We start from the raw sequence: 13,617 nt of genomic DNA, 5'->3' as shown, positions 1-13,617 counted from the left end.
GTCACAGGACGGATAATCAGGAAGTTCTAAAGGGAAGGTAGTCAACGGAACCTTGACTTGTTGATTTAGGATCAAGTGTGTTTTGTTGATTCTTGACAGTATCTAAGGATGTTACATTGAATACAGTTAGAATCTTCCACTAGTCAAGATGAATAAGGCGTCCCCATGAGCCTTCCTGTGATTGTTTCATACGGGGATAGCTTGGGGCTTCCCTGGTGGTCCAGTGGCTAGGACTCTGTGCTCCCAGCGCAGGGGGCCTGGGTTCAATCTCTGGTCAGGAAACTAGATGCCATGTGCCTCACAACTAAGGATCTCGCATGCCACAGCTGAAAGATATTGCCACAACTAAAGAAACCACGTGTTGTAACTGAGTTGAATAAATACTGTTTATTCAACGGCACTGTTGAATAAATAAATAATTAAAAATAATAAATATCTTTTTAAAAAGGGAGATAGCATGCCTGAAGATAGGGGTGACGATGTGAGAGTCCTGAGAGCAAGGGGCAGGGCTTGCAGGTGTGGAAGCCCAGTCCTGGACAGTGGAGCCAGTCTGGCCTTGAGGCTGGTGTTTCTATGTTCTTTCTGTGGCACTCGATGGCTGAGGATGCTAAGGACAGTGGAGTCTTTGACTACCTTGCTGCCTTTTCCATTCCCTGTATAATTTTACCAGTGAAATTTGATCCCCTAGATCAAATGCTAGAGATGGTAAAGGGGATGCCACAGGTGGGGCAGATTTGTTGCAGGAACCCTTTGGCAACTGATATTGCTGAAGCATTTGGGCAGGGGAAAGCCTCTTCCCATTTAGAAAATAGGCAGACAGCGGTGAGAACATACTGGTAGCCTCGTGCTTTTGGTGACTGGATAAAATCTACTTGCTGGTGAAGAAAGGTCTGAGGGGGAGCTGCCTCCCTTCCTGCCCCACTTTTACTTATATTTCTGGCAATTGAGGCAAGTGAGCTGCTTGAACCAAATAAAAGCCAAATGGTCCAAACTACCTTTTGCCTAATATATCCTGCATCCTGTCCTTTCTGTATGAGTCATGTTGTGTGAACCACACGAAATGACTCGAGAGAGATATTCATACTTAAAGGCTTCCAAGCAGACATCTTGGTGATTCCAAAGTCCATCTGAATGGCTTGAACAGACAGCTTCTTCCCATCCAATTCTTTCTGAGTCTGAAGCTGTTACCTGGGCCATGTGGACCTCTTTTATGATTTTCTTAGGAGTCATTCTTTTTAAAAAACTAATTAATTTGGCTGCACTGGTCTGGCTTGCAGCAGGAGGGATCTTCAATTTTTGTTGCAGCATGCAGGATCACTTGTGGCATGTGGAACCTAGTTCCCCAACCAGGCATCGAACCCGGACCCCCTGCATTGGGAGCACGGAATCTTAGCCAGAGGACCACCAGGGAAGTCCCAGGAATCCTTCTAAATTAGGGCTGTCCCTTGAGGGAAGGTGAATAATCCCACTGGGGTCTAGGGCCTCAAAGAGGGATGCAGGGGACTCCATCCCAAAGCATGAAACTGCTTAGATTTTTTGGGTGGTTGGGGAAGATGCTGCTAATTTATTGTATTTATTGGACTTTATCTGGATTTTTTTGTGCTATATCTTTCAGTTTTAACTGTCATGATATGCTGGGGTAATAACAATACTTTTAGAAGTTCTGCTATTTGGTGCCCATTTTTTACCAGGGTACCAGCTACTGTCGTGAATCTTCTGTTTCTAGCATATACCAAAAGCTTCCACTAACCCAAGGTGTAGTGGCTATCAGCATAGATGTTAACCTTCATTCCTTCCGCTCTTAGGCAAGCCCAGATAAGAGCAATTAACTCAGCTACGTGGGCTGAACTGATGTTTGGCAAGCCTCAATATTCCAGAGGTTTATGTTGATCAGTGATGGCCTGTGTAGCCTTGAAGACCTCATCTTCCTTCCAGAGGTAGGAGCCATTGACCTCTGAAGAGTGAGGTCAACTTGGGGGAGGGGCTTTTCTGGTAAATCTAGCCTAGAACAGAACAGGGATCTAGTGTTAATGACACAATCAAGGGGTGTCCCATCAGTGGGTAGAGGAAGCAAGGGAGCAGGGTTAAGGTTTTGACTTTGATGTATACCAACGTGAGGAGAGAGAGTAGTAGAGAGAGAGTACCTTTCATGAGAGGTAAGTCAAGATGAAGAAAAGTACTGTGTATTTTCATTAGGTGACAGGGTCTGTGGAGCACAAGGGACATATATATCAAGCGGATGACCTAATACTAAATCGGGGGTAGCTCAGACAAGTGTGGTGGTTGTAGCCATGGCTCACAGGCATGGGGGATATGCCGTAGCTGCTGGGTCAAAGGTCAAACTATACTATCCCAGAGGTCTTGGGTGTCCATTACACTTCTAGGACAACACTCTGAGGGCATGACCTCTCATTTATGCACAGACAAGAAAGAGGCAGGGAGTCCTTGGAAAGTTCAAGGGTGGGAAGTGAAAGCAGAGAGTCTGAACCACTGGGACTGGGGGTGCCTCCCCAGTCATGGCATAGAGGGGTGAGGCAATCATAGAGAAATTATAGGATTTCCCTGGTGGTCCAGTGGTTAAGAATCTGCCTACCAATGCGGGGGACAGAGGGTTGATCCCTGGTCCGAAGAAGCCACATGCCTTGGAACAACTAAGTGCGCTGGAACTCCTGAAGCCTGCTTGCCCTGCAGCCTGCGCTCTGCTGCAAGAGAAGCCCCCACCACGAGAAGCCTGCGCTCCACAACCAGAAAGGAGCCCCTGCCCTGCTCGCCGCAGCTAGAGAAAGCCCACATGGCAACAAAGACCCAGCATGGCCAAAAATTTAAAAATAAAAATACTTTAAAAAATGAGGTTTCCATGGCCTATAATATCCCACAGGACCCCCAAACCCTGTCAGTTGTCCTTTTCTTTCAGGGAGGAAAAATGTTGAATAGCAGAGTCTGGGGAGATGGTTTTCCCTGCAGCTGAAATATCATGACCCAGATAGCAGACACACAGAGAGCATAGCTGAAATTCGTCTCTAGCCTCCTCGCGGCCCTTTCTTGCGAATGCCTTCGAAAGGTCTTCAGCATCCAAAAGGGGTTGTCATGACTGCCAGAACATAGAAGGAGGTCATTTGCCTGTTGGACTATCGTGGAGTCTCCCGGGAATTTTAAGTCCCTGGAAATGACATTCAGGATGTGTGACAAGGAAGTGGGAGCCTCAGTAATCCCTGGGGCATAACAGTCCAGGTGTGTTATTGGTTATCCCAGGTGAAGGCAACATGTACTGTATTCCTTATAAAGGGGAATCCTAAACAAGGCAGAGTACAAGTTGACGGCTGAAAAGTACTGGGTGTTGGGAGGAACAGCAGACAGGATAGTGCTAGGATTGAGCAGCACAGCAAATCTGAGTTTGACGATTTTAATAAATCTCAGATCTGGACTAACTAACCTCTTTGCCCATTGTGGGTTTTGATGGCACAAATGGGAGTCATGCATGGATTAGAAGTAGGGGCTGAGCATTTCTAATAAATTTTGGATTGTCAGTCAGGGCCCCTTAGGACCTTCTAGCTTTCAGTGCTATTGGGGAACCCTAGGCAGGGGCATGGAAAGACCCATTTCTGTCTTAAGGGGTAGCTTTCCTCTCTTCTCGAGGTCTCGCCACTCCTAGACTCAAGTCCTTCTTTCCTACAATTTCAGAAGGAGGGGACCATGATTTTGGAGCTTGCCATAGATTAAAAGTTTTCAGGTCCTTCTAGCTGTTTTAACTGCAGTGCCTTAAGCTTGCAATTTTCTGGAAATACCATCTTCATAATGCTGGGCTAATGCCTGGAGTCAGACAAGTTTGCATTTTGCCCGTTAATACTATTTCTCTGTATTGTGTCATGGAGCTCTGGCCTGAGGCCATTTACAAAGCTTGTGGTCAGAGCAGGGGCCATTAGGGAGGTCAGGTCCAGTGCCGGGTGCTCTGACTGTGCTGTTTCTAATTGATGGAGATGGCCATCAATTAGGTGGGCAGCCCAGCTCATCTCTTTACTGTTTACGATTTTCAATACAGGACCTGGGTAACTTTTCTCTTACTTCCCTCATTCTCCTGGGAGAATCAAGGTCATCTGAGACTCTTGAGGGTCTTCAGAAATGGGGTTCCCTTTTGCCTTCCAAACCAAAGGGCAGCATCCCTAGGGTCAACTGGTAGGGGGATAAGTTGACATCAGTTGGGGAGTCTGGAGAGTATGCTTCCAGGACAGTCTTCAGTTCTTCAATAAATCTTTCCCTTTTCATTTGGCAGATCAGGAAAGTTAAAAAAAAACACACTATCTATATTTGGCTGCACTGGGTATCCCTGCTATGCATAGGCTTTCTCTAGTTGTGGCGAGCGGTGGCTACCCTCCACTCCTGGTGCACAGGCTTCTCTGCCGTAGCTTCTCTTGTTGTGGGGTGTGGGCTCTCGGCGCACAGGCTTTGGTAGTTGTGGCGCACGGGCTTATTTGCCCCATGGCATGTGGAATCTTCCCAGACCAGGGATCAAACCCATGTCCACTGTTGGTGAAGGACATTTTGGGGAGAAGGACAGATGTCATAGAGAGCTGGGCGTGGGGACTCGGGCACTGGAAGGGGTCTATGGGGTTTACTGGGTCAGAAAGTATTTTCCGAAGACATTGTTGAAGAACTTCAATAGTTTGAATCACTTAGCTGCTTTTTGGCTTCTTTATAGCAAGTGAAAAAAGTGGACCATCATGCATCAGAAATTTGAGTTATGTTTTGCCCTAGGGCTTCCCCTTAGGTAGACTAATTTGAACAGATTCCAGGAACCCCAAAAGGGGCTGTGTTAGCTCTAGAGTTTGGGTAAGGTATTATCAGTGGAAACAGACAGTACTAGGGCCGTAGAAGCATGTGGTCCACAGGAATATGAAGACAGTTTCAGTCAATCAACAAGCCCCCATGTTTATTTTTTTAACTAATGCTTTTTTAAAAACAGTTAATTAATTTGGCTGCACCGGGTCTTAGTTGTGGCAGTCGAGATCGTCCATTTTCATTCTTAGATGTGGCATGTGGGATCTAGTTCCCTGACCAGGGATGGAACCCAGGACCCCACCGTTGGGAATGCAGAGTCTCAGCCACCGGATCCCCAGGGAAGTCCCAAGAAGCCCCTATGTTCTCGAACATGGTGCTTTTCCACTTACAAACAGAGAAACCTGGGGTTCTAACTCAGCCTCTGTTCCTTGTTAGGGAGAGGGTTCAGGAGAATGTGACTGAAGTTTGGTCAAGCAAGAATCTTGGTCCGCACCAACGGTGGACATTACCTGGTGTTGAACCGAGCATCCTGAGGGAAAAGAAGTCGAGGTTTGGACAAAGGGGACAATTTCATCCATTTCCACCAACTTTTGTGTTGGGTCCATTGTTTGGGAAATGGATTTCTAAAGTTTTCACTTTGAAATTTCCTTCTGGGAAATGTATAGTCATCAGAAATGGACAACAGGGTTGTCTCCATTTAACTGATTGCACTGCAATCTTTCATAATATTTATTCACAATTGGCAAACTAAAAAAAAAAAAAAAAAAGGCTTGCTTTTAGAGGGTACCTAGTAAGGACGGGAGCCCAGGAATCCTAAGCAGCGCTGTCTGCTTACCCATGGTCAGACAGGGCTAGTCATTGTTTTCTCTCTAGTGACTGGTTTTGGCCCCTATGGGTACCTCAGGGCTCCAAGGTAGGTTTGTACCTGCACCCATCACAGAGGTCTGCAGTTCTGGGGCTCTGGCCAGACCCCAAGGCCTGAGGGGACCAGTGGGACTGAGTGAACTCCAACCTCAGTCACCTAGTTTTTTTTTTTTTTAATTGGAGTATAGTTGGTTAACAGTGTCATGTTAATTTCAGGTGTACAGCAAAGTGACTCAATTCTATATATATACATTGATCTATTCTCAGTCACCCAGCTTTGAAACACTACCCACATCTTGCCTCAATCTTTTCATCTAGCCCCTAACCCTCCCCTCATTTTTGTCCCGGAATCTTTTTGAATTAAATCCCAGACACCTCATTTCACAGCACAGTTTCATTCTGGGACCCTGCTGGGGTGTGAGAGGTTATACAAATAGCTCTGGATCCAAAGCCAGGCCAGCGGTTCCGGCCCAGCACAAATTTATTTACTGTGCAACCTTTTAAAAACTTTTATTTACTGGGCCATCTTGAGCGGGTGATCTCCCCTTTTGGGGTCAACCTCCTTATTTGTAAAAGGCAGGTTCTGGCTCAGGTAGAGGCCAAGATCCCTCCTTTCAGTAAAGGAAAGGCAGGCCTGGAGCCCCCACCCCCAACCCCTGGCCGTCCTGCTGTGGGCCCCTTGGGGCTCCTGGTACCGAGACCGGGAATAAACAAACAAGCTGGGGTAATTTCCCTCTTCCTTGGAAACAAAGCTGGGGTGGTCTGGAGAGGCGTGTGGAGAGAAGAGAATGCCAGGTGGAAGGGGGCCAAACAGGCCGGGAGACGATGATTTCCCTGCCCTGTGGGGAACATCTAAGGACAGATGTGTTGATTTTGCACCCTCCCTGGTGTGATAAAACCCCCCTCGAGAGCGTGTCTTTATTCCGAGCCGGCCTGCCGAGGGGTGGACCCCAGCTGGCTCTGGTCTCGCCTCCTGTCTCCTGAACACATCTCCTCTTATGGAAGAGCCCCAGCTGCTTCTGCACTGTCAGCGCGGCGCCCGCCCGATCGCAGCCTCTCCAGCGGCGCACTCAGGGTCTGGGCGCCCGCCAAGCCCTGCCGCCCGCCGCCCCTCCCCCTCGGTGAATCTCCTGCTTCCTCCATCACCACCTCCATTCTCCCACGAAGAGCCGGTTATTGATCTTGGCCCATCTCTCAAAGATGCCGCACTCTAATTCCATCCTTGCACCACATCCTCCCCCAGGGGGCCGGGCAGTCAGTCAGTCCCCCTGGGTTTGTTAATGGTGATGCTACATGACATGGGGGGTGTGGGTGGGGGCTGAGGGGGGCCCTCCCAGGAAGAAGGAGTGCCTGAGATGGAGGCTCTAGGGCCCTGATGAGGAGGATCAGGTGGTCCACACCCTCAATACCTGCCTTGTGAGATGCTGGTCTCTATCCTGAAATTGGAACCTGCAGGAAATTGGGTGGTTTTGCTTGCATCTCCCAGATGGGAATGGGTGTTCTCTGCACCCAGTCGGCCCCACCCCCTCATAAGCATCCAGTGGGTTGGAGGAGGCTGATTCACTCAGCTGCCCAGGTCAGGCGCTGGCATGGAGCAGGTGTCAGTAAGCGCTGGCTGTACAGCGGAATTGCCAGGAAGGCTGGCCTGCATCTCCCTCTCCAGCCTGTGTGACCTCAAAAGCCAGCAGACCTGACTGGCCAATCCTGGTTGAATCAGCAGCTCCATGCAGAGGGCTTGGGGAAGAAGGCACAGAATGTGATTTCCTGGGTCTCTCCAGGCTGGAGATTGGAAGCTGGCCTCACGAAGAGGCCAGGAGGGAGATTCAGAGGTGCAGGAAGGAGAGTGGGAACCAGAACCACAGGCCCCCTTCGCCCTACATCCTTCCAAGGGGAAAGAGGGTGGTCTGGGCTGGAGCAGGGAGAGTGGGCCTGGCAGGCTGCAAAGGACAGCACTGAGGTTAGGGCCTTGTCTGACTTCTCATGTGACCCCAGGCAATTCATGGAACCTGCTTTTCTGGAAAAGCAGAATAGTCACTCCTACCTGGTTTACTCTCCAGGGGGTTCCTGGGAGGAAAAGAAGAGAGGGTTCTAGAAAGGATTCCGGAAGTGTTGCAGCAGGATCGTGTCTAGATGTCTGTGCTTATGCCTTGGTCCAGGTGCCCCTCGCTGGCAAGCAGGCCTGGCAGGCCAGGTGCCTGCACCCTGTACTGATGCATAGTCAAGGCTTCTCATGGCCACCTTACGAGGTCATAACGGAGACTCTCAAGAGTACATTCCCACCATGAAGCAGGCTAGAGAAGATGGGGGCAGAGGAAAGTAATTTTTTTTAGTCATTTTTGCACCTGGTTGAACAGAAGCAGTCCAAGACAGAGTCCAAAATAAAAACCCTAAGTTTTATTTGCTGAACATAATTTAAAACTAAAACATAAAAGTGTCTCTTCCGCCATCACTAGAAATCCAGGTGGCAGCTGGAGAGGGGACTGGCCCTTGGCTCTGGTGAGGGCTCAAGGAAAACAAAAACCCCTGTGCAAGCCCTGGCCCTTCCTCCGAGTGCCCCCAGAACGCCCACAGGCCGCAGCAGGCAGCCGGAGGCGGCAGAGAGAGAGCTCTGCCTGGGGAAGGTGCCTCTCGGCTTCTTTGGGAAGCTGATGGGAAGCCAGAGGTCAGAGCGTTGGAGGCCTGGCTTAAAGCCACCAGTCAGGCCAAGATGAAACATCTGCTCAAGTCTCCCCAGGCACCTGGCTGGGGGTGAGTGGGAGGAAGGAATGGAGAAAACTGATGCTAAACCGCAAATTAGCACCCTGGGCCTTGGCCCTGAGATGGCCTCCACTGGCATAGGAGGGGGTGAGACTAAAAATAAATAAATAAAAGCTACACCGCTTCAAGGAGGGAGCATGGCAGGCCTGTGGAAGCACCCTTTGTCAGGCCTGAGCAGAGATGAGACAGGGCATGATGGCTTCAAAAAGCCCTCGTCTGGGGGCCAATGGCATCCAAATGCAGACAGCCCAAGGGGGTATTGGGGAGGGGCCCTTTGTTGGTGGGACTACCATGGGGGTTCTGACTGAGTACGGGTGGGCTCACCAAGTGACCCCCATTTTTTGTTTTGTTTTGCTTTTCTGCATAACCACCACAGACCCAGAACTAGGAAGCCCAGGCTGCCCTCTACTGGTGATTTCTGGGAAAGACCACAATGCAGCGGTGCCCGACCTGCAACCCAAAGGGGCCAAAAGAGAACCAGCTCCGGAGAGCATCCCAAGCAGCTGCGCCTCCTCTGGCCAGGCCCCCCAGTGGAGGGCTGGCAGCAGCCCCAGCGATCTGAGTGGGTTCTTCCAACTTTGTCTGGCTGCAGAGGGGCCCAGGACAATGAGGGCCTCTGGTGCTCACTTCAAAGGCATGGAGAAGAATTTGTTCCCAGACTTGCAGCGGATCTGCTCAGCGTATGCACGCAGCAGCATCTCGGAGTCTTCAAACTCATCCACGATTCCCTTAAAAGCAGGAGCCAGGAGAGGACAGTCGTGTTAAGGGGAATCAGGGACCCAGACGGCACTGCGAACAAAGCCAGCCTATTGAAATCCTTCACAGGTTAGGCTACCTTGTCTAATCAGCTCTGCTATTCTGTGAGGTCAGTGCTATCATTCCCGCCTTGGCAGATGAGGAAATGGATGCTCAGAGACCTGAATCACAGAATCCAATAAAACCAGGTTTGGGACCTGGGTCTGCTGGAGCCGGAGCCCAGAGGTCCTTGCCGCCTCCAGTGTGATCAGGCCAAGAGCAGATGTGGCTACCTGATAATGGCCCAGGGGCTGTCTCCCGCCTGCATGTGTTTCCTTTGGCTCAAACAATCTTTTCTTAAAAAATACATACTGGTGGCCAACATTTGAAAATAGGGTGATTACACATTTAAAAAAAAAAAAATCTAGGTTTCTGGCTTTTCTTGAAAAACAAGTGCTTGCAACACAAGGCCCACATTCCTGCACGGCAGCTCCCCACCGTCTCCTTTCTGAGAGGTGAGTATCAGCTCCTCTGAGGGCACTGATGGGAAAGTGAAAGTTACCCCCGGCTTATCACAAGATGAGAAAGGCTGTGAGGGTGGACATTCTGGACACCTGGCAGGTTTCACTCATTTCCAGCCCCTCCTGGGCCCCGGTGAGCACCCAAGCCTTTGACCTCTGGGCGAGGGGCTATGGACTTGGGGAGTCGGCACTGTTCTCGGGCAGGGCGTCTCCAGTTTTAACGCGCACACAAATCCCCAGACATCTTGTTAACATCTGACTGCTTAGGTCTGGGTTGGGGCGAGAGAGTGGGTGTCGCTAATAAGCTCCCAGGTGGTGCCCTGCTGCTGGTCTGAGAGGAGCAGGGGGTGGTGTGGGTCTCTCCGGCAAGGCCGGTTATCTCCCAGGGATTCCGGTTTGCGGGCCTAATCCTCAGGGCTTGTCAGCCCCCTTCCCGCCCCCCACCTTCCACAGCATTACTTCCGGAGTTCATCACCTGCCCAGCTCTCGTGCCGGGAATTCACCTGTAGTTCCTGCAGGCACGGCCCTTCCATCTGGAGACGCGCATCACCCACGCACCAGGCCAGGCTGATGTGGAAGGAGGGGTCCTGCAGAGGAACAGCAGGGAGGCAGGCGGTCACCTGGATGCCGTGGCAGACATCACAAGAGCTCGGCGACAAGAGTTGTCCCAGTATCCCTGCTGGATCCCTGACCTGGTCCACGGAGACTAGATCCTTGGTGTTGATCCCAAGTGTCTCCATGGATAGATACAATAGCCCTGGGCTGGTCCTTGCTATGGACTGAATTGTGTGTCCTCCACCCCCCATTCCAATTCATATATTAAAGTCTTAATCCCCAAGGTGATGGTATTTGGAGAAGGGGCCCTTGGGAGATAACTGGGTTTAGCTGAGGTCACGAAGGTGGAGCCCTCGTGAGGGGGTTAGTGCCCACGTAAGAGGCGGCAGATGGCTCCTCCCTCTCTCTTTCCACAGTGGGAAGATGGCCATCGACAAGGCAAGAAAGGAGGCCTCACCAGAAAACGACCATGATGCCACCTTGGCTTCAGGCTTCTAGGCTCCAGAATTGTGAGAAAATGAAAGCTCTACTGTTTAAGTCATCCAGTCTCTGGTATCTGGCTATGGCAGCCTGAGCTAAGACAGTCCTATTCTCAGAGGCTCTCCTTTACATGCCCTAACATTGAGTCCTTACATCTGGGACATGGAAGAGAACCCATGTCCCAGATTTAATGTTTTCTGATGTAAAAGATTTCAATAGATGACATACTTTTTAAGGTGAACAAAACCCGAAATATCTAAAGTTATGATAAAACTGTAAATTATCTCCATTCAAATTCATACTTCTATATCACAGCATGACTTTAAAAGAATATATCAAGCAAAACCACTGGCCCTTTAAAGCCATAATATTCTACTTGGGTAGGTTCAAGCTCCCCTGGAGGGCATGGGGTAAGGCACAGGAAGGGATGTGAAGCTTGGACTCTATGTGGAGTGTCGACGTGACTAAAAAATACTAGGGAAAGCTACTTCTAAAAAATATGAAGATAAGCATGGATACATCAGAATCGAAGGCACAGATCTCGTCGAGCATACTGAAGCGGTAACAGAAGATTTGTAAGAAATGCTGGACTTTGGCTGGGCAGTAACTGACCCAACATCAGACTCTACTCCCCAGGGGTGTGGGTCCTCTGAGGGCCAGCAGAATGGACACTTCCCCTGGGAAAGTTCTGGAGGGTTCTGCAAGGGTTGCTTTAAGGCTGGTTTTATTCCCATTAGACATGGGTTGGTGGAGAGGAAAAAAGATGCCCCTTGATTACCTGGTAGAAAGTGCTGAGGTCAAACTCCTCCATGACCCTGTCTACCTCTGCAACCAGGTCCAGGAAGTGGGCGTGCCCTGAGGTGACCTCGAGCCCAACAAAGGTCCTGGAGGGAGACAGCAGTATGAGACACGGCTGCTGAAAATGTAAACCAGCCGTGAGGAGGGCAGAGGATGCGACAGAAGGAAGCCGGGAGGTCTGGGTCATGAACTCAGTTCACTGCCCTACTCTCCGAGCTGGCTCTCCCATCCTCCCCTAGCTCTAATCGCTCACCTCCCCTCTTTCCCTAGGGTCTAAGATCCCCTGAAGGACCATCTTCATCTGCCGCTGCCAAGTCTACGGACCCGATGCTTCTGTGCCCAGGCTCACCATCATCACTCCCAGGTGGGTCCCTTTCTCCAGGGCTTCCCTCTCCGGCACTGACTCCCTCCCAGTAGCACACTCTCATCTTTATTCTCTTATTTATTTTTGGCCCCGCAGCACATCATGTGGGATCTTAGTTCCCCCAACTGGAGATCAAACCCGTGCCTCCTGCAGTGGAAATTCAGAGTCCTAACCACTAGACCGCCAGGGAGTTCTGAGCACTCTCTCATCCTGAAAACCCCTCCTTTGAGCCCGATTTCTCAGCCAGTTCCCATTCCATCCTCAGTCAGACTTGATGTTCAGATGCTCTGTCTCCCTCCGCTGTCTCTCCCGCCCCTCCGTGTTCAGCCAGCTCCCATCAAAGCTGCCGCCCACCTCCAGTTACTGCACTTGATGGACACTTCTCCGGCCTCACCTTGGCCTCTCAGCAGGGTCTGACACAGCTGGTTCCTCTCCCCTTGAAACCCATTTTTTTCCTCTTGGCTCCAAGAGACCACCCACTGCACGGTCCTGGTGTGACCCTGCCTCTGGCCTCCGGTTCAGTCTCCTCTGCCGCCCTCTCTTCTTTCCAGCCTCTAAATGGTCAAGGGTTGCAGAGCCCAGCCTTCAGGCCTTGGATCTGCTCCGTGTGCCCCTGGCCCCCACCCCAGCCCTGGTTTCAGTACCACACAGCCCAATGGCTCCCACATTTCCATCTCTGGCTGGCACCTCTCCTGTCTGCCTGACTATGTATGTACCTCTTCCACCCACGGGTACCCGGGGGTATCATCGGTGGCAACATTTACTGGGAACAAAGCAAAACGGATTTTCCTCCCACCAGTGTTTCCCATCTCGGGAAGCAGGACCATTTATTTACCCAGCTGTTCAAACCCCAAGTCCAGGCATCTACTTTGGTTCTTCCCCTTACAGTGCATAGACCGGACTCACTGCTGATTCTGGTTGATTCTACCTGCAGTGTATCAGGAATGTGTCTTGCTTCTTGGCCCTTGCACTGCCATCACCCTGAGTCAGGACACCCTTGGCGCCTCACCTGGATGGTGACACCTGTCTCCTCTCTCTCTCCGTGCATCCAACCTCCTTTACATCTTGTCTCCACGAGAGAGCCACAGACATGATTGGGCCAGACCGACAGTTACAAACATAACTTGGATCACGTCTCTGTGCAGATCCCTCCAGTGGCTTCCATGACCCTGAAAACTCCTGACCTTGACGGCCTGGTAGGAGCTAACCCGGACTGACTCATCTCCTCCCGCTCTCCCACTTGCTCCCCAGGTTCCGCATCATTGGCTCCTCAAACAAGCCAGGCTCCTTCCTCCTTAGACCACCTCCTCGGCTGTGTCCTCTGCCTGGAGGCTCTCTCAGCAGCGTTTCCCAAGGCTCATTACTTCTCATCTGTAGGTTGCTGGCAAATGCCAGCTCCCTAGGGCCGTCCTTGGCTGCATGATCCAGACTCATATCACACAGCAGTTTCTAACAGTCTCATTTCCTTGTTTGTTTACCTCCCCCTGCAGAACGTGAGACCCCAAAGAGCAAGGACTGTGCTGACCTTTTCATTGCTGATCTGCAGTGTACAGCAAGTCCCTGGCACCAGGATGTGCTGAACCAATTTTGCAGAATGAAGGAATGAGCCATCCTCTCAGAGGTGCTGAGAGCAGAAGGCAACTCAGCGAGTGGATCTGACAAGGAGGTGTGGTTTGAAGCCTTGTTAATAACAATTTCTTTTGTTCATCTCATCCTTGAATGCTTTTATAAAACTCATTGAGCCTCACAACTGCCCATTGATAGATG

The 13,617-nt window shown here is 50.6% G+C and overlaps 1 protein-coding gene and 1 long non-coding RNA gene across 13 annotated transcripts in view; one reads left to right on the top strand and one right to left on the bottom strand.

The window, feature by feature from the left end:
* USB1 (U6 snRNA biogenesis phosphodiesterase 1) overlaps window positions 1-13,617 on the bottom strand; it is a 28,028-nt gene that overhangs the window by 4,044 nt on the left and 10,367 nt on the right. For 3 of the 12 annotated variants that reach the window (XM_069552904.1, XM_069552899.1, XM_069552905.1), the window contains exons 5-7: window positions 11,467-11,572; window positions 10,157-10,240; window positions 8,013-9,125 (exon numbers count right to left, since the gene is read on the bottom strand). In XM_069552904.1, the coding sequence (XP_069409005.1) occupies window positions 9,021-9,125; window positions 10,157-10,240; window positions 11,467-11,572 (295 nt within the window). In that variant the 3' untranslated portion in view covers window positions 8,013-9,020. Of the gene's footprint in view, window positions 1-4,900; window positions 7,932-8,012; window positions 9,126-10,128; window positions 10,241-11,466; window positions 11,573-13,617 lie in introns of those variants that run through there. The other 9 variants (XM_069552901.1, XM_069552903.2, XR_011249078.1 and 6 more) reach the window with 8 other exon arrangements.
* On the top strand, window positions 11,239-13,562 carry LOC138419811 (uncharacterized). Its single transcript, XR_011249081.1, has 2 exons — window positions 11,239-11,850; window positions 13,341-13,562. It is a non-coding gene; the product is annotated as an uncharacterized lncRNA (long non-coding RNA).

The sequence above is a fragment of the Ovis canadensis genome, chromosome 14 (assembly GCF_042477335.2).
Source record: "Ovis canadensis isolate MfBH-ARS-UI-01 breed Bighorn chromosome 14, ARS-UI_OviCan_v2, whole genome shotgun sequence".
Taxonomy (NCBI): Eukaryota; Metazoa; Chordata; class Mammalia; order Artiodactyla; family Bovidae; genus Ovis; species Ovis canadensis.
This window is presented reverse-complemented; position numbering and strand designations above follow the sequence as displayed.